Genomic DNA, 26,776 nt, shown 5'->3' with positions numbered 1-26,776 from the left:
ACATAAACATAAGGTAGCGGGAAGCAGCAATTCCTCAGATGTTCTAGCCACAGTATCACAATAAAGGATCACCAACAAAAACATGGCGACCAGACATCTGTTATCCAAAACACGCCACTAAGACCAGACTAGCTTAAAGCTGCATGTGTGATTCAATGCCTTCAATGAGCTGCAAAGCTGCCCCCTTGTGGGACGCCAGAGAACACCTCACTAAGAAACGAAGACCAGAAAAATTCGGTGAGCAACAGGAATCGATGCGAGTGAACGTATGATTTAGTTGCACTGTATCTAATTGGGTGACATTTTCATCTAGCAACAGAAAGGCATTTTCAGAACTTAAAATTAAAGGAATAACTATATTTAACGACCATTCATTTGGTAAAGTCGTAAACTGGAAGTTCTGTGTGGAAATTTTGCCAGAATGCGGGGAACCGTTGTGCACCCAAGAGATTGTGGAATGTTTAACAGCAATCCTATACAGAAAATCAAAAGCAAAATTAATATTCTATAAGGCTCTCAGCTAGAAGAATTGCAAAAACAAGAAGAACTAATTGTTAAGAGGATGAAAGCGATAGTTTACTTGAAAATAATCAGAATTCGAGAACATACCTTCTCTGCTTCTGTCAGATTTCTGGGTGGAGAAAGAATTAGACGATTTCGATGTAGATTTAAATTACAAGTTAAAAATTAAGGTGGATATTATTAAAAGTACACGAAAAAAAAGGTAAAGAAATAAGGGAGAGGAAGGAGTGAGGCTTAGGAATGGGGAATCGAATGGGGGAAGGTGGAAGAGGATGGGGAAGGGGGAGTGTTGGCTAGGTGACTGTAGATAACAGTAACGCTGAAAGTATAAGTCATGAGGTCAAATGTGATCAGAATGCCTTTTGTCCTCCTACTGACGACGTTTTAATCAAATTCACATATGTTGAAATTTCCCATATTACATGAACTTAGAATTGCCGCATTGTTTACACTCTACAATATTTTCTGGGCTTTTCTTATGCTAACTGTATGCCGGCCGGAGTGGCCGAGTGGTTCTAGGCGCTACAGTCTGGAACCGCGCGACCGCTACGGTCGCAGGTTCGAATCCTGCTTGGGGCATGGATGTGTGTGATGTCCTTAGGTTAGTTAGGTTTAAGTAGTTCTAAGTTCTAGGGGACTAATGACCTCAGAAGTTAAGTCCCATAGTGCTCAGAGCCATTTGAACCATTTTGCTAACTTTGTAATGTGATTATTTCCTTAACACATCAGCATTCCATTCTATCCTTTTCCATAGTGAAAACTGAGGGCTTCTGTGAGAGGTCCAGCATAATTTGGAAGCGATGTTCTCTGAGAACACTCTTATTAACTTTTACTGTTTCTGAAAAACTTCTTGTTTTTGACTCAATGAATGACTTACGCAAGGAATTTCCGCTGAATATCAACTGCCTTTTATGCCTACAAGACCACCTCTTTTTGCCCATAAATCACCTTTCGCGCACATTTTAATTCACTACCGATTTTTTGCTAAGATAAATACTGTAAAGTTGTCACCATCTGTTGAAGGCGAATACAGAGTTCATCAATCCTCTGTCTTCATTCGATTCTTTCCAGAGATAAACTTCACAAGTATCACTGCAATACTGTGTGTCTGATACGAAATTGACGCCCGCGGCATCCAACAGAAGTTTTTCTTTCCACATCATCACAGTGAGTGTACGTTCTTTTTGTGAAAGTAAACCCTCATAGATTGTACTTAAAGAAGACATAACTGTCTTTATCGTGGTATTGATGCTGCTCTTTTTGAGTATTCAATCCTGTTGCCTATACCCACAAGAAATTAAACTATATATGAAGATAGTAACTGTTTTCGAAAGAACAGATACCATTGATGACCGTGCAGCTTCTCTAGAATAAGTGATAATTAATTGAAACTCTCAGCTGCCGATAGGTGTTGTTGATATACCTCGATGTGGACATCTGAAAGTGTGTGCCCCGATCTGGTTTCGTAGCCGGGTTCTCCTGCTTAGACGCTCTATCCATCTGAGACACCGAGGACACAGATGAATAGCGCGACTGCAGGGACTTATCCCTTGCACGCCTCCCGTGAGCCCCACATTCCCAACTGCCCACAATCTACATACGTAATGTTCCTAATAAACACTTTGCCCTTCCACTCATCACTCGCGCCCACCAATGTGACGATTCCCGTAATAGTTCGGGCAATCTGTGCCCATTCGCACAGACGAAGGTCAGATGGATAGAGCGTCTGCCATGTAAGCAGGAGATCCCGGGTTCGAGTCCCGGTCGGGACACACATTTTCAGCGGTCCCCATCGAAGTATGTCAACAACACCTGTCGGCAGCTGAGGGTTTCAATTAATTATCATTAAAAAAATTAAATTTTGTCTGAACAGGCCTCGGAATACCACTGGTACCGGCCAACTACCGTGTCTTCTTCAGCGATAGGTATCATTGAATGCGGATATGGAGGAGTAAATGGTCGGCACATTGGTCTCCCGGGCATCGTCAGTTTTGGTGACCGGAGCCACTACTCAATCAAGCAGCTCCTCAACTGGCCAGGTGCTGAATGGACCCCACTTGCGACTAGAGCTCGACGGATCCGGACGCTCACAAACACGAGTGCACTCAAGTCTGACAGCGCTGAACTTTGGTGATCTGAAGGGAAACAGTGTTACAACTGCTGTAAGACTGCTGCCGCTTGTATCCATACATGCCATTAAATTGTGTGAGGTGGGAGAAACAATAATACAATTTGTACGAAAAATGTAGTTATTAGATTGTTGCCGTAAAAACTGAAAAAACAGCCCTTGCAGCAGCTATTACCTTTCTCGCATGCTCATACCGATGAACGGTTGCCAGCCTGTACGGCGTCTCAGGCATGAAGGCGAAACAGATGATGAAGATGGCTGCAGGGGCGAGGTTCACGTACAGCACGGTATAGTAAGGCAGGACGGCGCCGGTGACGTAAGCGAACAGCAGGCCGCTGTTGCACAGCAGGGGCAGCAGGCAGCCCAACCTGCCCCGCACCTCGTCGCTGGTCGTCTCGCTGACGTACAGCGTCGTCAGCATCAGCGACCCGGCGCTCTGCGCACCGGCCAGCGCCCTGCAGGCAGAGGAGGTGCAAGGTACTGACGACACAGACACACAAACGTACGGATTTAAAACTAAAACTCCGGTGACAGATGTAATGGGATAGCGATGCGGGCATATGCAGACTGGGGTTGTGTTGCGTACACGAAGTATAGAAATGGCACTGCGTTGCCGGAGTCATTTGTACTCGGGTGATTCACATAAAAAGGTTACCAACGGGATTGTGGCCGCACGGTGGAGGCTTTCAACGTGGAACGGTAGCTGGAGCTAGACGCATGGGATTTTCCATTTTGGAAATCTGTATGGAATTCAGTATTCCACAGTGTGAAGAGTGCGCCAAGAAAACAAATTTCAGGTATTGCCTGTCACCACAAACAACACAGCCACAGGCAACACAATGACCGACGGCCTTAACCAGGACCGGCCAAACGCTGCACAGTGTGCAGACGTGCGGAAGTGATGCACATGTGCGCACGTGTGCGACAGCGACATCTGTTAATAGACATGTGTCCTAAATGAACGGCGGCGGCTCCACTTCCCAGTTTATGTGGTACGAGCAAGAGCGCAACATACCCAGTCTCGTTTACCCCTGGTAACCGTAACCTTAACACAGAAGTACTGAGAAATGGCAAGTACTGTGAAAAAGCGAAGGACGTCGTTTAAAAATGACTGGGAAATGCAATTCTTTTTTGTAGCCGTTGCTGAAAACTCACAATGTTTCCTGTGCCGCCGAATAATAGGCGGCCAGCGTAAGTTTTAAATTGAAAGACACTACAATACATATCACAAAGACGAGTGTAGTGTACTCAACAGTGAAGAAGGCAAGCAAAATTAAATGTCTTTAAGAAAATGGATAAGACACATCAAATCGGTTATCATTTCTCATGACCATTGATAAACGTGTTTGGATTTATTCCTTTCATAATTAAAAATTATTGTTTACTAACTGTGCATTATTGCCTCATTCTGCTCAATCTTACATTATTATCAGGAAAGTTACTCATTAAACCGATTGTTCCAATGTATACTTACATTTAGGGTTTTTTTTTAATGTGTGAAGAGCTACGCTCAGCTGAAGTCGATAAAACATAACATTCATCTAATTGTCGGTTGCCGGCCGGAGTGGCCGAGCGGTTAAAGGCGCTACAGTCTGGAACCGCACGACCGCTACGGTCGCAGGTTCGAATCCTGCCTCGGGCATGGATATGTGTGATGTCCTTAGGTTGGTTAGGTTTAAGTAGTTCTAAGTTCTAGGGGACTTATGACCACAGCAGTTGAGTCCCATAGTGCTCAGAGCCATTTGAACCATTTTTTTAATCGTCGGTTATTATGCAGATTTCAGACGTAACTGATGAGAGACATAGCAATAATGGTATAGAAATAACAGGTGATCATCGAGAGGTCTGCGGTCATCGTTCTGTTCAGAGGTCAATGACACAGAAATTGTGTGGGTGTAACTGAGGGCACCGAGAATTAGTTATAGGAAACCTTACATTAGTTTAATGTTAATTGAAATCATGAATAAGGTTCGTTGGAAGTCTCTAACTGCTCTCTTTCTTAAATACTAGATCAAAAACATTACGCGTATTTACGTGCCGTCAGTCAAGCTGCCTTAATAACTGTATTACTTGTCTTACTGGGTTAAGCTGTTGACATAAAAGTAGACGTCTCAGTGAGTGGACTGTGACAGTATTTTACGCGAAATACCTTCCCATGGTTGGCGGCAACCTCTGGAAAGAGCACTAGAATACGCCGGTACATCAAATGGATAAAGCGACACCTGTGCGTAGAAACATGCACTACATGAACGCTGCCGGTTGCGGCGTGCACACTGTGACCCGGAAGTTGCACGTGTGCAGGAGCACCGCACGCGTACAGAATTTACGGCCGGCCCTGGCCTTAACTACTGAGAGCAGCGACGTCTGCGTAGAGTTGTCATTGTTAACAGACAAGCAGCGCTGCGTGAAAGAACCACAGAAATCAGTGTGGGACCTACGACGAACTTAAGAGCTAGGACAGTGCGGCGAAATTTGGCGTTAATGGGCTATGTCAGCAGACGAACGCCGCTAGCGTCTTTGCTAACAGTACGACATCGCCCGCAGCATCTCTGCTTGGTCCATGACCATATCGGTTGGACCCTAGGCGACTGGAGAACCGCGGCCTGATCAGATGAGTCCCAATATCAGTTGGTAACAGCTGTTGGTAGGGTTCGAGTGTGGCACAGTCCCCACGGGGTTGAGTTTACGTGGAGTGGACTGAGTCCTCTGGTCCAACTGAATCCATCATTGACTGGAAATGGTTATGTTTGGCTATTTGGACTTCATTTTCAGACCTTCATCGACTTCATGTTCCCAAACAACGATGAAATTTTTATGGATGACAATTGGCTGTATCACCAGGTTACAATTCGCGACTGGTATGAAGAACATTCTGGACAATACAAGCGAATGTTTTGGCCTCACTGATCCCCCGACATGAATTCCATTGAACCGTTAATTGGAAGGCCTGATCGTGTACAAATCCTGTACCGGCAACACTTTCGTAAGGGTGGGCGGCTCTTGAGGCAGTGTGACTTAATACATCTGGAGGGGACGTCCAACGATGTGTTGAGTCCACGCTGTGTCGAGATGGTGCACTACACTGGCCAAAAGGAGTTCCGACACGACATTACGAGGTATCCCACGACATTTGTCAGCTCACTGTAAGCACTCCTTCGGAACTGTGGCATGGAATTTCAGGAGCTGTGGATGTGAGCTCAATGACCACAATACTGGTGGCGTCCATAAAAGGAAACATTGGTTGTTTTGGAGCTCTGTAAGAAACTTAAACCTAGTACCAGGCGGTCAAGTGATCGTCTGCTGCTGAATTAAGTCATCGCAGTTATGTGGTGTACACATGGCAGTCGGTTTAATAGAATTGGTGCAATAAGGTGGGTCGACGTGGAGAAGCAATAGACTGGCAGAAAGCTAGTCTGGCTTGGTGTGCTCATGACCAAACAGTGATTTAAGTTTCCAGAATGAGATTTTCACTCTGTAGCGGAGTGTGCGCTGATATGAAACTTCCTGGCAGATTAAAACTGTGTGCCCGACCAAGACTCGAACTCGGGACCTTTGCCTTTCGCGGGCAAGTGCTCTACCATCTGAGCTACCGAAGCACGACTCACGCCCGGTACTCACAGCTTTACTTCTTTCTTTCAGGAGTGCTAGTTCTGCATGGTTCGCAGAAGAGCTTCTGTAAAGTTTGGAAGGTAGGAGACAGGATACTGGCAGAAGTAAAGCTTTGAGTACCGGGCGTGAGTCGTGCTTTGGTAGCTCAGATGGTAGAGCACTTGCCCGCCAAAGGCAAAGGTCCCGAGTTCGAGTCTCGATCGGGCACACAGTTTTAATCTGCCAGGAAGTTTCAGTGATTTAAGTTGCCTGGCTGTTCGGTGGAAACAAGATTATGGACTTTCATCGTGAATTCTTAGGCTGAATATCTATTACGCTCACAAACTATTGCTTTTGCGAGCTATCACTATATTTTGTATTGTATGGCTTATTACACAGACACCAATTGTAACAAGACTACAGAGGAGTCATATACCTTTTGGGTCAAACTGAAACAGGGGTTACTCGGGTCACAAACGATTATATTGAGATAGGAACCCAATGGTCGTAAATGCATATTTATCGTGTTATAGACATACACAGCATAACAACAAAGTAGCTCCTCCTAACCATTCAAAGTAAAGACTGCCAGTCTCTATGCATGTATTGTAAAGGCGCAAGCAGATCCTCGGTGTCTGTTGTAGACTGGAACAAGTAGCGGACGACCAGATTTAGCTCGTAGTTCGTGTGTCATGTAACGTCAACACGTATCGCAGTGGTGCATTAACCTGTGTCACGTGCAAAATGGCTCTAAGCACTATGGGACTTAACATCTCAGGTCATTAGACCCATAGACGTAGAACTACTTAAACCTAACTAACCTGAGGACGTCAGACACATTCATGCACGAGGCAGGATTCGAACCTGCTACCGTAACAGCCACTTGGTTCCGGACTGAAGTGCCTAGAACCGCTTGGCCACAGCGGCCGGCATGCCACGTGCACACCACTATCCCTGATGTCAGTTGTCCAATGCATACGACAGCTTGTGTGTTTTCATGGTGAGTTGTGTTTCTGTGTACAGTGCATGATCCAGAGTCAAAGATGGAAAACTACTCGTCACGAGAGTTGGCAGACATACATTTAATGTATGGTGGTGCCCGTAAAGAAGCACAAAAGTGCAAAGAACGCTTGCCCAACGGGTGTCTTCCTAATTGGATACCAACTTACGTGAGATGCGGTTCACGCCGCAGAGATTCGAAATGGTTCAAATGGCTCTAAGCGCTATGGGACTTAACATCTGAGGTCATTAGACCCATAGACTTAGAACTACTTAAACCCAACTAACCTAATGACATCTCACACATCCATGCCCGAAGCAGGATTCGAACCTACGACCGGAGCGCTCGCGCGGTTCCGGACTGAATCGCTTAGAACCGCTCGACCACACTGGCCGGCACGCCGCAGAGCGCCGGCCAAGGTTCCCGCCAAAGTCATGTCTGAACACCAGACTTCGAGGAGATGGGTTTGAGTCGCCTGGCCGCTCAGAAACAAGCACCCGTCAACTTTCCAGCGAAATGCAAACTTTGGTGGACGAGGTATTAATCTCGTATGGTAAAGAACGTTTGCAAGCACTGGGACCAACGGATTTTGAGCCTCACGTTCCCGTCTGTCAAGCGATTATCCTCCGCAGTGCCGTAATGCCGAACTTCGTACAGTTTGTATTGTTCAAGAATGAGGCCTCATTCAACATTGATGGTGTTTTCAACAGCCGCATCAGCCATGCCTGGAGTGAGGATAATCCCCACGCCACCCTCATCGGTGGCCACCAGCAATGATTTTCTGTCAACGTTTGGGCCGGCCTTCTCAAAGATCACCTAATTTCGCCTCATTTGCTGCTATTTAGGAAGCAATAGGTTGCAGAATGTTCTTTATTAACTTAATAAGAAAGCGTTTCGACTGGATAGGGTATCATCAGGTTATCTGAAAATGTAAGGGGCGACTATATTACGACAACTGCGGCGTCGGCCGCGTGGGGTAGCCGCGCGGTCACGGGCGTCTTGTTACGGTCCGCGCTGCTACCCCCGTCTGAGGTTGGAATCCTCCCTCCGGCAAGGGTGTGTGTGTTGTCCACAGCGTAAGTTAGTTTAGGTTAGTTTAAGTTAGATTAAGTAGTTTGAAAGCTTAGGGACCGATGACCTAAGCAGTTTGGTCCCATAAGATCTTACTACAAATCTACAAATTACTCCGGCGCGTCCATACTCTGGACTACTATAAAAGCGAAATAACCTTCAAAAACCAACTGAATAAAATTATGCAGAGAAACGTAATGTACCGGATGATCAAAAAGTCAGTATAAATTTGAAAACTTAATAAATCACGGAATAATGTAGATAGAGAGGTAAAAATTGACAAACATGCTTGGAATGACATGGGGTTTTATTAGAACAAAAAAAAAACAAAGTTCACAAAATGTCCGACAGATGGCGCTGGATAGCAAAACGTCAGTGACTGCGCATGACAATCGTGCATAAAAGGAGCTGTAAAGAGAGAGATAATCAGATGCGCCAGCAGTCGTAGCATGTTGACGTTACCTGAAAAGGCGCTGTTAGTGAAGTTGTATTATCAGAATGGGGAATGTGCTAGTTCAGCGTTGCGATCCTATCGTCATAGAAAGGGGATATGAACGGGTAAAGGTCCGTTGACAAATGCAGTTGTGGCGAGAATGATTTCGAAGTTCGAAGCCACGGGTTGTTTAGACGATAGACCCCGTAGTGGCCGACTGAGCACAAGGCGTAATGCTGCTGAGACAGTTCAGGAAGAAACAGGGACTGTAGCGGGTTCGTCTATGCACGAGGAAGTCAGCGGTCGTGCAGTCGAACGTCGCACTGGCAATCCATACACTACCGTTTGGTTGGCGCTGAAGCGTACCCTCCGATGCTATCCGTACAAAATCCATCGGCATTATGAACTGTTACCTAACAATTTAGTGAAACGGAGGGCATTTACGGTGTGGGCGTTTCAAAACATGGCGGAAGATGACGATTGTTTGAGTAACGTGTTGTGGACCGATGAAGCTCATTTCACGCTGCGAGGGTCTGTCAACGCCCACAACTGCAAAATTTGGGCTACCGAGAATCCTAGAACTGTCGTGGAAACTCTATTGCACGACGAGAAAGTCACGGTATGGGTTGGATTTACCACATCAACCGTTATCGTGCCTTTTTTCTTCGAGGAAATACGTGATTCTGGTTTTGTAACTGCTACCGTGACGGGTGAGAGGTACGTCGATATGCTACAGAATCACATCATTCCCAGCCTGGCTGATAAACACCTGCTGGAACGTACGATGATTATGCAGGATGGCGCTGCATCCCATATTGCTAGACGCGTGAAAGATCTCTTGCGCGCGTCGTTTGGTGATGATCGTGTGTTGAGCCGCCACTTTCGTCTCCAGACCTCAGTCCGTGCGATTATTGGCTTTGGGGTTACCTGAAGTCGCAAGTGTATCGTGATCGACAGACATCTCTAGGAATGCTGAAAGACAACATCCGACGCCAATGCCTCACGATAACTCCGGACATGCTTTACAGTGCTGTTCACAACATTGTTCCTCGGCTATAGCTATTGTTGAGGAATGATGGTGGACATATTGAGCATTTCCTGTAAAGAACATCATCTTTGCTTTGTCTTACTTTGTTATACTAATTATTGCTAATCTGATCAGATGAAGCGTCATCTGTCGGACATTTTTTGAACTTTTGTATTTTTTTGGTTCTAATAAAACCCCATGTCATTCCAAGCATGTGTGTCAATTTGTATCTCTCTATCTACATTATTCCGTGATTTATTCAGTTTTCAGATTTATACTGACTTTTTGATCACCCGGTAAATCACGTTGAAAAATCAGAAATTGTCTGCCAAACAGCATCTGTCAAGAAGGCATGATACAGCAAAAAACATACTAAACGACAACCTATATGGAAAATGTGGTGTCACCGCTAGACACCACACTTGCTAGGTGGTAACTTAAATCGGCCGCGGTCCTGTAGTACATGTCGGACCCGCGTGTCGCCACTGTGTATTCGCAAACGTAGCGCCACCACAGGGCAGGTCACAAGACACGGACTTGACCTCGCCCCAGTTGTACGGACGACATAGCTTGCGACTAGACCTACCAAGTATTCCTCTCAATTGCCGAGAGACAGATTAAATAGCCTTCAGCTAGTCCATCGCTACTACCTAGCAAGGCGCCATGTGTATCTGTGCTAATCGCTTACTACTATGCAAGAGATGTATTTCAACAAGAACAAGACTACATTAAAGTTAAGTATATTAAAATCTCTCTTCTTTTCTTTATAGTTTTCATCCAGTCTCCTGTTTCAGAATTTACGCCCGTCTGCGTTGGTTTCGCGTGCACCTAGCCACTCATTGTGTCGAGACCTTAGGGAATCGACACAACAATATTTTGGCGACGAGGATGGGATGCCGCGCCCACGTTGCAGTCTTTGTGTTCTATTTGCTCTAATTTGCTTGTGTCATGGCTTCGCCGCATTCTCCAGATGTACTGTCCGAATTTTTTCGCTTGCAGAATCAGCAGACGCAGGCGTTATTGGAAGCCCTTGGACAGCTCGTCCAGGGTCAACGTGCGCTGCAAACCGATGCGGCGGCAGCCGCTTCTTCGCTACCGCAGCCACACAACGCTGTCGCACCGCCATTTAGGCCCTTCGAGGCCACAACCGAAAGCTGGACTGAGTGGGCCAGCCAGTTCAACTTCCACCTCACAGCTTATGGAATTCAAGGTAAAGAGCGGCAGCCGTTTTTGCTTTCTTGTGTCGGTGTGTCTACCTACCGTGTGATAGTGAAATTGTTTCCCCGACGCGACGTAGCAACTCTGTCCTACGAGGAAATTTTGTCGGCTTTAGATGCCTATTTCAAAGAAACAGTAAATGTAGTTGCAAAACGGTATACGTTTTTTCGTACAAAACGTACGGCCGGTCAGACTAACAGGGAGTGGGTAGCAACTTTGCAAGGCCTTACTAGAGACTGCGCGTTTGCCTGTGAATGTGGCCTCCCATATTCAGATACTATGGTGCGTGATGCAATTGCACAGAACGTTTCTGATGTTCGCATAAGGGAACAGATTTTGAAGCTAGTTAATCCCTCCCTGCAACAAGTGATAGACATATTGGACAGGCAAGACACACTTGACTTTGCTCAGGAATCATTTGAAACTTCGCCAGCAGTGTGTCACATTAATCGGCCCGCCCGGCCCGCTGCACGGGACGCTAAGCAGCCCTCGCGCCCGACTTCGCTGCGGCCGCCTAGCTTGCAACCACGTGCGCCGCGTAAGCAAGCAAATGCAGTGAAATCTTGCCCACGGTGTGCAACTAGACATTCGCGTGAAAATTGCCCGTCACGCCAAGCTATTTGCTTTTACTGTCACAAGAAAGGACATGTACAAAGTGTTTGCCAGAAAAAGCTTAGGTCAGACAATCACACAAATTCCAGGCCCTTTGCTTCGCGCCGGAATCGAACCCAGGACAATCAGGCTCGTGGACCTTCCGCCATGGACATTCATGTCGTTCATGCCCACCCGTCCAGTGACACTTTAGCTAACAGTGACTGTGTTCGTCCCACCCAACGTGTGCGTCGACGTCGCCGGAAATCACGTAAAGTCGCAAGTGCTTCTGTACCTGTCTCAGTTCAAATTGCACGAGACAGTCGCTCTTGTCGTCAACAAGACAATAAACTTTTTGTGGACTTAGACTTTGCAGGAAAAGTGATCCCATTCCAGCTCGATACCGGAGCTGCAGTTTCGTTGCTCAATCACGACACATACAAACAACTGGGCGCCCCGCCATTGCGTGCCGCAAATGTTACGTTAACTAGTTACTCAGGACAGCATATACCTGTGTTAGGACAGTGCAGCCTTATTGCAACATACAAGGGACAGACAAAACTTGTGTCATTTTATGTTCTTCGTTCCTCTAGTGCAGTGAACTTGTTTGGTTTAGATTTGTTTCAATTGTTTAATTTGTCTATAGTGAATCAGGTCCTATCAGTGAATCAGACTGTGCCTTCCGCCAGTGTTTCTAGTCTTTGTGAAGAATTTGCAGACATTTTTGCACAGGGCCTTGGTTGCGCTAAGAACTATGAAGCGCATTTGGAACTGAAAGACAACGCGCAACCGAAATTTTTCAGAGCGCGCAATGTTCCCCACGCATTGCGTGATGAGGTCGCACGAACATTGGCCGAGTTAGAATCTCAAGGTGTAATTGAACGTGTGCAGGCTTCTCTCTGGGCCTCACCCTTAGTAATTTTGCCAAAACCTTCCGGAAAATTGAGACTTTGCGTGGACTTCAAGGCAACTGTGCATCCACAACTTGTGACTGCTACTTTTCCTTTGCCCCGCCCGGAAGATCTTTTTGACAAACTGTGCCCGGGAAAATATTTTTCAAAATTGGACCTAGCAGATGCGTACTTGCAACTACCTGTGGACGAAGAATCCCAGCGCGTCTTAGTGGTCAACACGCATCTTGGCTTGTATCGCTTCAAAAGACTGCCATTCGGGTGTGCATCCGCCCCTGCATTGTTTCAGCAATATTTACAAACTATTTGTGCGTCGGTCCCTACTGCTGCGAACTATCTGGACGATATTGTGATCTCAGGAAAGACAGAAGCCGAACATTTGCAGAATCTCCGGACCTTATTTCAGGTCTTGCGTCAGAATGGTCTTCGCTTGAGGAAGGACAAATGTGTGTTTTTTGCTCGTGACTTACCGTACCTGGGGCATGTCATAAATGCCCAAGGTATACATCCGAGTCCAGAGCACCTTCGTGCCATTCAGGACTTGCCGTCACCGCAGAACTTAAAACAGCTACAGAGTGTGCTGGGTAAGGTAAATTATTATCACCGGTTTGTGCGCAATGCTTCTTCCATTTCAGCTCCGCTTCATCGCTTACGCCGTAAAGGTGTTCCGTTCGTCTGGACGACGGAATGCGAACGCGCCTTTCGCCAGTTGAAATCGGCGTTACTATCAAATACTTGCCTTACGCCATTCGATCCCCGAAAACCCCTTTTGTTGATGGTCGATGCATCGGATTTCGGGATCGGTGCTGTGCTTGCGCACAAGGATGGCTCGCATGATCGCCCTATTGCCTTTGCGTCCAAATTGCTCTCATCTGCGCAAAGAAATTATTCACAAATAGAGAAAGAAGCTTTAGCTCTAGTGTTTGGTGTTACCAAGTTCCATGACTTCTTGTATGGTCGTCACTTTACAATCATCACGGACCACAAACCTTTGACATCGCTTTTTCATCCGAACAAACCTGTACCTCCGCGTACAGCGCAGAAATTCATTCGCTGGTCTCTTTTTCTCTCGCAGTACCGCTACGATATCTTGTATCGGTCCACTGCTAAGCACGGAAACGCTGATGCGTTGTCCCGTTTGCCTGTTGCTGAGGATAAGGCATTCGATTCTTCCGAACTTGCTTGCATGTTCATTGATTCGGCAGCCGATGACGTGGTCGCATCGTTTCCGATTGATTTTCGTCGTGTAGCTACAGCCACAGCTGCTGACCCTGTCCTTGCTCCCGTTTTGCGTTTTGTTGCTACGCAATGGCCCTTGTCAAAGTCACGGATCGAGGATCCTTTGGTTCGCCGATTTTTTGCCCACAAGGAGAGACTTTTTGTCCGACGTGGTGTTTTGTTGTTGCGTTCCGATAATGATCAATCCCGAGTCGTGGTCCCACGTTCGTTACAGTCCTCTGTCTTAAAGCTTCTTCACCAAGGACATTGGGGTATAGTGCGAACGAAACAACTTGCTCGACAGCACTGTACTTGGTTCGGAATCGATGCTGCGATTGCGAATATGTGCTCCTCTTGCGTGGCGTGTGCCGAACAACAATCCGCACCGCCGCGGAAATTCTTTGCATGGCCGCAAGCCACTTCCCCTTGGCAACGCTTGCACATCGATTTTGCTGGTCCATTCTGGAATGCTCGATGGTTGGTTGTGGTCGATGCTTTCAGTCATTTTCCTTTTGTTGTCCGGATGTCTTCCACGACGTCTTCTGCCACCATCCAAGCCTTGTCTGCTATCTTTTGCATTGAAGGTCTTCCGCAGACTATTGTTTCCGACAATGGCCCACAATTCATGTCCGCAGAATTTCAGTCGTTCTGCAAGGCCAATGGTATTCAACATCTGACATCCGCGCCGTTTTCGCCTCAGTCAAACGGTGCCGCGGAACGATTGGTCCGGACTTTCAAGTCACAGATGTTGAAATTAAAAGAGTCGCATTCTCGGGAGGACGCTTTGTTGCTCTTTTTGTCCTCATATCGCTCTCAGCCCCGCGATGGTCGCTCGCCGGCTGAGTTGCTCCATGGTCGTCCTCATCGAACTCTGATGTCTTTGCTGCATCCGCCACATCCGGTTCCTGTGCAGCGGCAGACTCCTGCTTTTGCTCCTGGCGACGTTGTCTATTATCGCAACTATCGCGGTTCACGGCGTTGGCTCGCAGGGCGCATTCTTCGCTGCCTCGGCCGCGCGATGTATTTGGTTTTGGGGGCCTCTGGTGAGGTGCGTCGGCATCTCAATCAGCTGCGCCTCTGTCGTCGCCTGGGTTCTGCCGCTCCCCGTCTGCTTTCAGCGACGGAGCCGTCCGGTCAGCGCCTTGGGGACCCATCTACTGGCTCGCCTCATCCCCAGGTGTTACCGACGATGCCTTCCATTTTGCCTCATGGCGTCGCGCCGCCGCAGCCGCCGCCGGCGCCGCCAGCAGCGGACGCTTCGCTGCAGCCGCCACGCGCCTCTCTGGGTCACGCGCCGCAGCTTGCTTCCCGTGACCAGCCGTCCTCCGCCATGGACCTCTTGCCCGCTCCGGACCAGATGTCGTCTTCGCCCGTCGGGTGCTCCGACCACATGGAGGTCGACCCCGCGGCTCCTCTTATATCATTCCGTGCGCAAACACCTCATGTTGACGTGCACCCTGGACTAGGTTTGCAGGCGTTTCCTAGCTCCCCTCGGACCGAATGGCCGGGTGCGGGTGGCACAGCCTCGCCTGTTGTTAGGCTCCCCACCTCATCGCATACGTCAACATGGGGTCCTCCCCACGGCGGGCGGAAGCCTTATCTCACGACCGTTCGCCGATTTGCGGGGGAGGAATGTGGTGTCACCGCTAGACACCACACTTGCTAGGTGGTAACTTAAATCGGCCGCGGTCCTGTAGTACATGTCGGACCCGCGTGTCGCCACTGTGTATTCGCAAACGTAGCGCCACCACAGGGCAGGTCACAAGACACGGACTTGACCTCGCCCCAGTTGTACGGACGACATAGCTTGCGACTAGACCTACCAAGTATTCCTCTCAATTGCCGAGAGACAGATTAAATAGCCTTCAGCTAGTCCATCGCTACTACCTAGCAAGGCGCCATGTGTATCTGTGCTAATCGCTTACTACTATGCAAGAGATGTATTTCAACAAGAACAAGACTACATTAAAGTTAAGTATATTAAAATCTCTCTTCTTTTCTTTATAGTTTTCATCCAGTCTCCTGTTTCAGAATTTACGCCCGTCTGCGTTGGTTTCGCGTGCACCTAGCCACTCATTGTGTCGAGACCTTAGGGAATCGACACAACAGAAAACATTCAAAGTCAATGAAATAAAATCATCGGGATCAGACATTTGTAGAGAGCGAAGGAGGAACTGAAAGTGCGTATTACGAGGTGCATTCAAGTTCTAAGGCCTCCGATTTTTTTTTTCTAATTAACTACTCACCCGAAATCGATGAAACTGGCGGTACTTCTCGACGTAATCGCCCTGCAGACGTACACATTTTTCAGAACGCTGACGCCATGTTTCCATGGCAGCGGCGAAGGCTTCTTTAGGAGTCTGTTTTGACCACTGGAAAATCGCTGAGGCAATAGCAGCACGGCTGGTGAATGTGCGGCCACGGAGAGTTCCTTTCATTGTTGGAAAAGCCAAAAGTCACTAGCAGCCAGGTCAGGTGAGTAGGGCGCATGAGGAATCACTTCAAAGTTGTTATCACGAAGAAACTGTTGCGTAACGTTAGCTCGATGTGTGGGTGCGTTGTCTTGGTGAAACAGCACACGCACAGCCTTTCCCGGACGTTTTTGTTGCAGTGCAGGAAGGAATTTGTTCTTCAAAACATTTTCGTAGGATGCACCTGTTACCGTAGTGCCCTTTGGAACGCAGTGGGTAAGGATTACGCCCTCGCTGTCGCAGAACATGGACACCATCATTTTTTCAGCACTGGCGGTTACCCGAAATTTTTTTGGTGGCGGTGAATCTGTGTGCTTCCATTGAGCTGACTGGCGCTTTGTTTCTAGATTGAAAAATGGCATCCACATCTCATCCATTGTCACAACCGACGAAAAGAAAGTCTCATTCATGCTGTCGTTGCGCGTCAACATTGCTTGGCAACATGTCACACGGGCAGCCGTGTGGTCGTCCGTCAGCATTCGTGGCACCCACCTGGATGACACTTGTCGCATTTTCAGGTCGTCATGCAGGATTGTGTGCACAGAACCCACAGAAAAGCCAACTCTGGAGGCGATCTGTTCAACAGTCATTCGGCGATCCCCCAAAACAATTCTCTCCACTTTCTCGATCATGTTGTCAGACCGGCTTGTGCGAGCCCGAGGTTGTTTCGGTTTGTTGTCACACGATGTTCTGCCTTCATTAAACTGTCGCACCCATGAATGCACTTTCGACACATCCATAACTCCATCACCACATGTCTCCTTAAACTGTCGATGAATTTCAATTGATTTCATACCACGAAAATTCAGAAAACGAATGAGTGCACGCTGTTCAAGTAAGGAAAACGTCGCCATTTTAAGTATTTAAAACAGTTCTCATTCTCGCCGCTGGCGGTAAAATTCCATCTGCCGTACGGTGCTGCCATCTCTGGGACGTATTGACAATGAACGCGTCCTCATTTTAAAACAATGCGCATGTTTCTATCGCTTTCCAGTCCGGAGAAAAAAAAAATCGGAGGCCTTAGAATTTGAATGCAGGTGACAATATGCACAGCAGCGCAGAACAGGACCTCGCGTGCAAACCGTAAACAGCCGTACACTACAACGGTCCCAGAGGCCCGTTCGTATTCACCTAGAGTGTTGATTCGTAAAAGACGGAAAGCCAGTGTATCGTCTTTTTAACACCGGCAGTCATCTGGCGACGGATAGACGTGCTGCAAGCATACAATAAGGGAAAGCCGTCTCATGGTGCCCTCTCACTATGCTCGGAAACGAAGGACCTGGAGCAGAACAAATATAAAAATCTCTGGAATTAGGCCTGAAGCTATCTGGCGCTTTTTGAACCTCGTATCACTCATTGCGATGCATAGGTTTGAAAATTTGCTCAAAGGTGGCTGCACCCTACCTCTGTTAAGATACGAAAGATTGGCCCCCTGCGACTTCACGCTCGGGCTCAGCGACGCTTCAAACTGTGAGGTATGGATACAGGCGAAAAACAGGTCACAGGTCAGTTCATGTAAGGTGTAAGGTGGGGTAATGATATCACGTTGGCACTAAATTTCACCAGAATTCTGCCCAACATCATCATGGACGTGTCACTCGATGTTAAGATCGCCTCACACGCTGTTATCCACATTTCAATCCTTGTTTTGACGCCTCTGCGATGAAGGTCAGAACGTGGACGAGGTGGACGAGGAAAATATTTCAGATTCGCCGCAGCTCAGAATCGAAACTAAATGGTCATAAAGGGTGGCACAAAGGACGTCAATGAAACTACCCTTCCCTTGAGGCAATGACTCCCACCCTTTTTGCATTTTCGTCGTGTGGCGAGTGACAGCACGTTGTTCTTGAGATCCTTTGACATTGCTGACACCTCCCGAACGATTGAACCGTTCTCTAAGGACATCGTGAAGCAGTAACCCCATTGAACGTGATCGCATCCCTTTGTGGTGCAGTGCGACCTCAGCTTTTGTTCTGGTGTACAGGATGGAACTACTAGGGACCCATTCGACGAAATGTGAGCTCGACCCGAAGCAACGAAGGTTACCTATATTTTTCCAGCCCTCCTGTTTCGTGTTTAATTGATGAAAGGAGGAAATATAAAAATGCAGTAAATGAAGCAGGCAAAAAGGAATACAAACGTCTAAAAAATGAGATCGACAGGAAGTGCAAAATGGCTAAGCAGGGATGGCTAGAGCACAAATGTAAGGATGTAGAGGCTTATCTCACTAGGGGTAAGATAGATACTGCCTACAGGAAAATTAACGAGACCTTTGGAGAAAAGAGAGCCACTTGTATGAATATCAACAGCTCAGATGGAAACCCAGTTGGAAGAAAAGAAGGGAAAGCAGAAAGGTGGAAGGAGTATATAGAGGGTCTATACAAGGGCGATGTACTTGAGGACAATATTATGGAAATGGAAGAGGATGTAGATGAAGATGAAATGGGAGATACGATACTGCGTGAAGAGTTTGACAGAGCACTGAAAGACCTGAGTCGAAACAAGGCCCCCGGAGTAGACAACATTCCATTGGAACTACTGACGGCCTTGGGAGAGCCAGTCCTGACTAAACTCTACCATCTAGTGAGCAAGATGTATGAAACAGGCGAAATACCCTCAGACTTCGAAAAGAATATAATAATTCCAATCCCAAAGAAAGCACGTGTTGACAGATGTGAAAATTACCGAACAATCAGTTTAATAAGCCACAGCTGCAAAATAATAACACGAATTCTTTACAGAGGAATGGAAAAACTAGTAGAAGCGGACCTCGGGGAAGATCAGTTTGGATTCCGTAGAAATACTGGAACACGTGAGGCAATACTGACCTTACGACTTACCTTAGAAGAAAGATAAAGGAAAGGCAAACCTACGTTTCTAGCATTTGTAGACTTAGAGAAAGCTTTTGACAATGTTGACTGGAATTCTCTCTTTCAAATTCTAAAGGTGGCAGGGGTAAAATACAGGGAGCGGAAGGCTATTTACAATTTGTACAGAAACCAGATGGCAGTTATAAGAGTCGAGGTACATGAAAGGGAAGCAGTGGTTGGGAAGGGAGTAAGACAGGGTTGTAGCCTCTCCCCGATGTTATTCAATCTGTATATTGAGCAAGCAGTAAAGGAAACAAAATAAAAATTCGGGGTAGGTATTAAAATCCATGGAGAAGAAATAAAAACTTTAAGGTTCGCCGATGACATTGTAATTCTGTCAGAGACAGCAAAGGACTTAGAAGAGCAGTTGAATGGAATGGACAGTGTCTTGAAAGGAGGATATAAGATGAACATCAACAAAAGCAAAACGAGGATAATGGAATGTAGTCGAATTAAATCGGGTGATGCTGCGGGATTTAGATTAGGAAATGAGACGCTTAAAGTAGTAAAGGAGTTCTGCTATTTGGGGAGCAAAATAACTGATGATGATGATGGTCGAAGTAGAGAGGATATAAAATGTAGACTGGCAATGGCAAGGAAAGCGTTTCTGAAGAAGAGAATTTTGTTTACATCGAGTATAGATTTAAGTGTCAGGAAGTCGTTTCTGAATGTATTTGTATGGAGTGTAGCCATGTATGGAAGTGAAACATGGACGACAAATAGTTTGGACAAGAAGAGAATAGAAGCTTTCGAAATGTGGTGCTACAGAAGAATGCTGAAGATTAGATGGGTAGATCACATAACCAATGAGGAAGTATTGAATAGGATTGAGGAGAAGAGACGTTTGTGGCACAACTTGACCAGAAGAAGGGATCGGTTGGTAGGACATGTTCTGAGGCATCAAGGGATCACCAGTTTAGTATTGGAGGGCACCGTGGAGGGTAAAAATCGTAGAGGGAGACCAAGAGATGAATACACTAAGCAGATTCAGAAGGATGTAGGTTGCAGTAGGTACTGTGAGATGAAGCAGCTTGCACAGGATAGAGTAGCATGAGGAGCTGCATCAAACCAGTCGCAGGACTGAAGACCATAACAACAACAACTGTTTCGTGTTTTCTTGTAAAATGACCAGAGATGGGTGCGACTATGACACATGCGTAAATAAAAAGGCAAACGGTGATCCGTCTAAGAAACACCCCCCCCCCCCCTCCCAGCCCCCACCCCAAGATGGAAACACTCTCGGTGCAAACCATTCGCCTTTGCTGACCACTTTAAAAATATACCTGTATGGAAACAACCTATGACGAAGTCCTACGGGCTCACAGACAGGCAATCCCTTCGATAACCCTCCGTTATGGGTGGTGTATTAGCAGGCACACGAGCAGTAGCGTAGCCTGTCCGCAAGCGCCTAAGACTCTAGTCAAGGACTCTCTTTATACAGGTACATTTTTAAGGTGCTCAAAAAGGTGGGCAGATGGCACCGAGGGTGGTGTTAAACTGGGAGGAGTGGGGGGGGGGGGGGAGCTTAGAACAATCCTTTTATATTTTTATTCACACACGTGTCAACGTATCATCATCCCACCCTTCTATGATCAACACAACAGAAGGGAGCGACATAGGAGAGCAGTAGAAGCATAAGCAACCTTTGCTGCTTCGCATCCGTTCAAATTTGATCGACTGGTTTTTGAAAAGTCGGTATTGGTTTCACCCTGTACACTGCAGCAAACATTACGGTTGCACTGCATTCCAAAGAGGTGCGACCACGTTCAGTGGGGATCCTAGCCTACGATCTCCTTTGAAACCGGTTGAACCATACAGGACGTATCAGTAGAGTCAAAGATCCTTATGGACGGCGTCCTGCTTTCATCACGCTGGGAAATTTTGCTTCCGACTGGGAGACGTGGGGCAATTCTACGGCTATCTCGTGTCGATTTCTAGCGGCGGTGTGTTTCAAATATTTTCACCGGTCGCCCATAAGAAAACCGCATGATTCCAACGCTCGGCGTTGCGGTTCTGACCTCTATCTCAGACACACTGGACTCGCATTCGGGAGGACGACGGTTCAATCCCGCGTCCGGCCATCCTCATTTAGGTTTTCCGTGATTTCCCTAAATCTCTCCAGGCAAATGCCGGGATGATTCCTTCGAAAGGGCACGGCCGACCTCCTTCCCCATCCTTTCCTAATCCGATGAGACCGATGACCTAGCTGTTTGGTCTCTTCCCCCAAAACAACCAACCAACCTCTATCTCAGAGGCGTCAAAACAAGGGGTGAAATGGGGGGAAAACTGGGTGTGACGACATACCCATTGCATGACACATCCACGGTGGCGTTGGGTATTATTGTGGCGAAATTTGGTGCCAATGTGACAGCACTTGAACTTCTGGCCTTTTTTAGCATGTATTGACACTTTGCTGTTTGAAATATCACCAAGCCCGAGGGTGACGTCGCAAAGCTCCACGCTTTGGCACCATTGCAGACGAACGTTCTAGGCCAACTTCAAATTCATATGTCGCAGTGAGGACAATTATGAGCTTTCGAACAAGCGATACTTCAATTGTGGCACGCGGTGTATTCTAAGTAGTTCCCTTGTGTTGGTTGTACGGAACAACGTGCTTACGTTATCGAGGTTGCACGCTTTGCTCAGTGGCTGTCACGAGAAAAATCGAATGAGTGCACTAGGTTAAGAATTAGCTTGTGTGTAGCTTGCAGAGGGAGCGTACTAACTTCCAACCACTTGTTTGATTCATACTGACAACTGATGCGAGATACGTCTAGGACTTCAACATATGTGAACATGAAGAAACAACTCTCAACCATTTTCGAGAAAATCGAATATCAAATTTTAGATATTCTCATATACTTTGTATAGCAGGTAATAGATAATATCTGTAAGAACAAAGAGGGAACGAGAAGGAAGTGCACTGATTAAAGAAAGGTGTAGGACAGGGATGTAGTCTTTCGCCCCTACTGTTCAATCTATACATCGAGGAAGTAATGACGGAAATGAAAGAAAGGTTCGAGTGTGAAATTAAATTTCAGGGTGAAAGGATATCAGTGATAAGGTTCGCTGATGACATTACTATCCTTACTGAAAGACAAGAAGAATTACCAGTTGAACTGAGTGAACAGAGTACGGAATACGGATTGAGAATAAATCGAAGAAAGGCGAAAGTAATGAGAAGCAGCATAAATAAGAACAGCGAGAAGCATAATATCAGAATCAGTGAAGCATACGAAATTAAGGAATTCTGCAATATAGGCAGAGAAATAACCTGTAATGGACGGAGAAAGGAGGACATAAGAAGAAAATTAGCACAGGCAAAAACGGCATTCTTGGCCAAGAGAAGTCTGCTAATATCATAGACAGGGCTTAGTCTAGGGGAGAAATTTCCGAAATTCTGTGTTTGGAGCACGGCATTGTATGGAAATGAAACATGTACTTTGGAGAACCGGAACAGAAGAGAATCGAAGCATTTGAGATAGTGCTACAGAAGAGTGCTGAAAATTAGGTGGACGTATAAGGCACTGAGGAGGCGGTCCACAGAATCGGCGAGGAAAGGAATGTATGGAAAAACACTGTCAAGAAGAGAGGACCGGATGATGGCATATGTGTTACGATATCTGGGAATAACTTCCATGGTACACAAAGCTGTAGAGGGTAAAAACTGTTGAGGAAGACAGAGGATGGAATACATCCATCAAATAACTGAAGAGGTAGGTTGAAAGTGCTCGTTTAGTATTTTCATAATCTTTATTCGGGAAAAAGGAGAAAAAATTGTTTAGTAAGGAAATGAGAAATAAAAAGTAGGAAACAGGACAACTTTGAATAGCCATTTTACTAATGTTAATGTCCCTACAGTTGTGGAAATTAGAATTTGTAACCTGTGGAGGACTGCATGATTAAGGATGTTACTGATCGTAAAAACATGGAAAACAGTAACCATTGTGATATACCCCACATGTAATGAACGGCGAATTTTTTCTTGTGCATGGTGTTTCCAGTGTGCCTATTGTAAAACAGATTTCGTTTACGTTCATAGCCGGCAGCGGTGGCCGAGCGGTTCTAGGCGCTCAGTCCGGAACCGCGCGACTGCTACGGTCGCAAGTTGGAATCCTGCCTCGGGCATGGATGTGTGTGATGTCCTTAGGTTTGTTAGGTTTAAGTAGTTCTAAGTTCTAAGGGACTGATGACCACAGATGTTAAGTCCCACAGTGCACAGAGCCATTTGAACCATTTTTACATTCATAAACAGTCCTCGGTCATCACACAATTTCTCGGCACACCTCGCATATCGAAGGATATCACCCAATATTGGTTCAGATAATGGTGTCCGATCGAACCAACTTTTATGCAATCCTCTCGACAAGCTCTCTCTAGTCTGTTCGATACTGAAAGCGCAATAGTTTAGTCGTTTTATATGGTTCTTCACCTAACTATAAAAATGAATGTCGCAAGGCGGCGCGAGTTGGAGGACTTGTTGGAGGGATTACTTTATATCGCACATTGGCACAATTATGTGGGAATGAAGAAAGAAGTACTAGCAGCGAGATTAGATTTAGAGACCTCGTGCTTATAAAACTAAGGGCATAGTCTCTCGGCTGTGGACGCCTTGAAAACTAGCGATCAAACAATATACCCCGTCCGAACAAGTTTCGAAAGGCCCAGTGGGACCGACCGGCCGTCATATCATCCTTTACGGATAGGCGTCACTAGATGCTGATATGGAGGGTCAGTACACCGTTCTCCCGGGCGCAGGCAGCTTTCGTGGCTGAAGCCGCTACTTCCCAGTCGAGTAGCTACTCAGTTGGTCTCACAAGGGATGAATGCACCCCCTTGATAAAAGCGCTCGGCAGAACCGGATGGTCACCGATCCAAGTTTTAGCCAAGCCCGACAGCGTTTAACTTCCGTGATCTTTCGGAAACCGGTGTTACACTGCGGCAAGGCCGTTGGTGTACAAAGTACAGGGTGCTCGTAATTAAAGTTCCAGCTTCAAAACGCTGTAGAAAGAGAGCCACTGTTCAGAATGATGTCAAATTTGAACAGCACATTATTGACGCAGTGGGAAACGTCATGACAAAAAGAACACTTAACGAAAATTTTACCGATAGATGGTGCTGTCATAGTCTTGACGTAAATGGGGTCGTCGGCTACGATGATAGACAAACGGCATCAGTGGTCTGAGTTTCATTTACACCATGTGTACTGTTCAATGTGCGTGACTGCACAAGATAGTTAGTCAACAATTATGGGCCTGTTAGGTAAGCCCATCCACCACGACAACATCGCACCACATCGGCGGGGAAAATAAGCTTTTAACTGTCCTGAGGCCAAAAACTGCATAAAAAGGAAAATAACATTGGTTTCTAATCGCCGTGAGACGGCGCAAGGCATGTTGAATAACCTGTCCGCCGTTTTCTGGTAGACGCAGGTATCGAGACGCAGAGTGTTCTGCACAGATCGGAGTGTCTCCGGGATCAAGTTCAGAATGCATCACGCAATGAATGCCTTCAGTTCAGCTACGTTAGTAACTGGAGCTCTGAGTACATCATCTTTCAGATAAAGGCTGAAGTCACGCGGACTAAGATCGAGCCGGCCGGAGTGGCCGAGCGGTTAAAGGCGCTACAGTCTGGAACCGCACGACCGCTACGATCGCAGGTTCGAATCCTGCCTTGGGCATGGACGTGTGTGATGTCCTTAGGTTAGTTAGGTTTAAGTAGTTCTAAGTTCTAGGGGACTTATGACCACAGCAGTTGAGTCCCATAGTGCTCAGAGCCATTTGAACCATTTGACTAAGATCGAGTGATCTGGACGGCCAGGCTGCAGGGAAATGACGGCTGATAATTCTAGCATTACCGAAATGCCTCTGCAGCAGCGCTTTACTGTGGAATGTGGGGAGGAGCATCGTCTTGTATAAAAATGCTCATACCCACAAATTCACCCTGTTGAAGTGTTGCAACCGGCCGGAGTGGCCGAGCAGTTCTAGGCGCTACAGTCTGGAACCGCGCGACCGCTACGGTCGCAGGTTCGAATCCTGCCTTGGGCATGGATGTGTGTGCTGTCCTTAGGTTAGTTAGGTTTAAGTAGTTCTAAGTTCTAGGGGACTGATGACCTGAGAAGTGAAGTCCCATAGTGCTCAGAGCCATTTGAACCATTTTGAAGGGTTGCAATGACGTTGGTGCGCCAAAGACTCTCATAGCGTTTACCAGTGACGGTACAGGTAGGACCCGCTCGACTCATCCCTCAAAAAAATACAGCACCCCGATAAACGATGCCATCAAGCCGCTCCATACAGTCATTTCTGCGGAATGGAATGGTACCGGCTGATGTGCGTGCGGGTTTCCCATTGCCCTTATTCCGCAATTCTGCGTATTGATATGTCCTTGGAGATGGAAATGGGCTTCGTCTGTCCACAAAATGTTCCAGGGAATGTTTGTCTTCCTGGCAGACTAAAAAGAAGCAACTCTTGAAGATGGGTGGTTTTGAATGGATAGCAATGCAGGATGCTTCGTGGGATTTTATGCACCGTGCTTGCAGGCATGTCCAACGTCCGGTCAATTCCTCTTGCATTGCGTGTTTGGACACCACCACTCGACCACTCGTGCAATGCTGTGTCCATATCTTCGACGGATGCCGCAGCAATTGCTTGTCTCTCCCAGTCACATTTAACCTCAAAAGAACCTGTCTTTCCGAATTTTGTAATCATTTTGTCCAGACCCTTAGCAGATATCTGGCCAAAGCCTTTTTTCATACCGTTGGGTGTCCGGTACTTCTACTGGACTACTGGCAAACAGTCACCGTTCTTGTACAAGAGCTTTACCAGCAGTACGCAATGCTTCATGCAAACAGTCACGCTGAGCGTCTCGAACTCAAACTGAGAACAGCTGTGTGTCACGCCTCTGTTGGTTTGCATATCCTGACGCTATTGGTCAAATTTTCTGAACTTTTAACTTTTTTTTGTTCCATGACGTTGTCCCATGCGTCAATACATGCTGTTCGAATCTGATGTTATTTCTACAGCGTTTTGAAAAAGGAAGTTTAATTATGGACACCCTGTATGTAACCATGGATATTGTGAAAAAGGAAATCGCTAGATGTGAGTACATGTACAGAGAAAGAAATGATTACAACTTGAGAAGTATTGCATGACATATTCAAAAGAGAGAGAATAACGCTTTGGTCCATCTCTGGCCCTTATGCAAGCAGTTATTCTCTTAGCATTGATTGATAGAGTTGTTGGAAGTTCTCCTGAGGGATTTCTAGCCAAATTCTGTCCAGTTGGTGTTTTAGATCGTCAGAATCACGAGATGGTTTGAGGACCTGTTACGAAAAGCTATGGTGTCCCAGACCATCACTACTGGTTGCCGGGCCATATTAATGGCGACAGTTAACTTATCATTCCACTTCTGTCAGTGGCGTTTCCAGACATGTATTCGCTGATCATGGGGGCTGAAGACATTTTTACTTCAGTCGAAGAGATTTCAGGCCAAAGAAGTGTTAGGGTCCTCCAGCCACATTGGGATTTTGGCGATCTAAAGCAATAGTTGCACAGAATTTGGCACGATTTCCCTCAGAAGGACGTCCAATAATTCTACCAATCAATGCCGAACTTGCTTGAATAAGGGCCAGACGTGGACCAGCGCGTTATTCACTTGCTCAATTCGTGAAGCTCTTTCTCTTGAATAAACCGTCCATTTTTCTGAAACTGTGATCATCTCTTTGCATGT

The 26,776-nt window shown here is 46.6% G+C and overlaps 1 protein-coding gene across 1 annotated transcript in view; it reads right to left on the bottom strand.

The window, feature by feature from the left end:
• The window catches only part of LOC126195728 (facilitated trehalose transporter Tret1-like), a 150,387-nt gene that overhangs the window by 26,808 nt on the left and 96,803 nt on the right, over positions 1 to 26,776 (bottom strand). Inside the window, exon 4 of the mRNA XM_049934357.1 lies at positions 2,826 to 3,105. Within this exon, the coding sequence (XP_049790314.1) occupies positions 2,826 to 3,105 (280 nt within the window). The remainder of the gene's footprint in view (positions 1 to 2,825; positions 3,106 to 26,776) is intronic.

The sequence above is a fragment of the Schistocerca nitens genome, chromosome 7, assembly GCF_023898315.1.
Source record: "Schistocerca nitens isolate TAMUIC-IGC-003100 chromosome 7, iqSchNite1.1, whole genome shotgun sequence".
NCBI lineage: Eukaryota > Metazoa > Arthropoda > Insecta > Orthoptera > Acrididae > Schistocerca > Schistocerca nitens.
The sequence above is the reverse complement of the archived record's forward strand: the minus strand, read 5'-3'. Positions and strand labels throughout refer to the sequence as shown.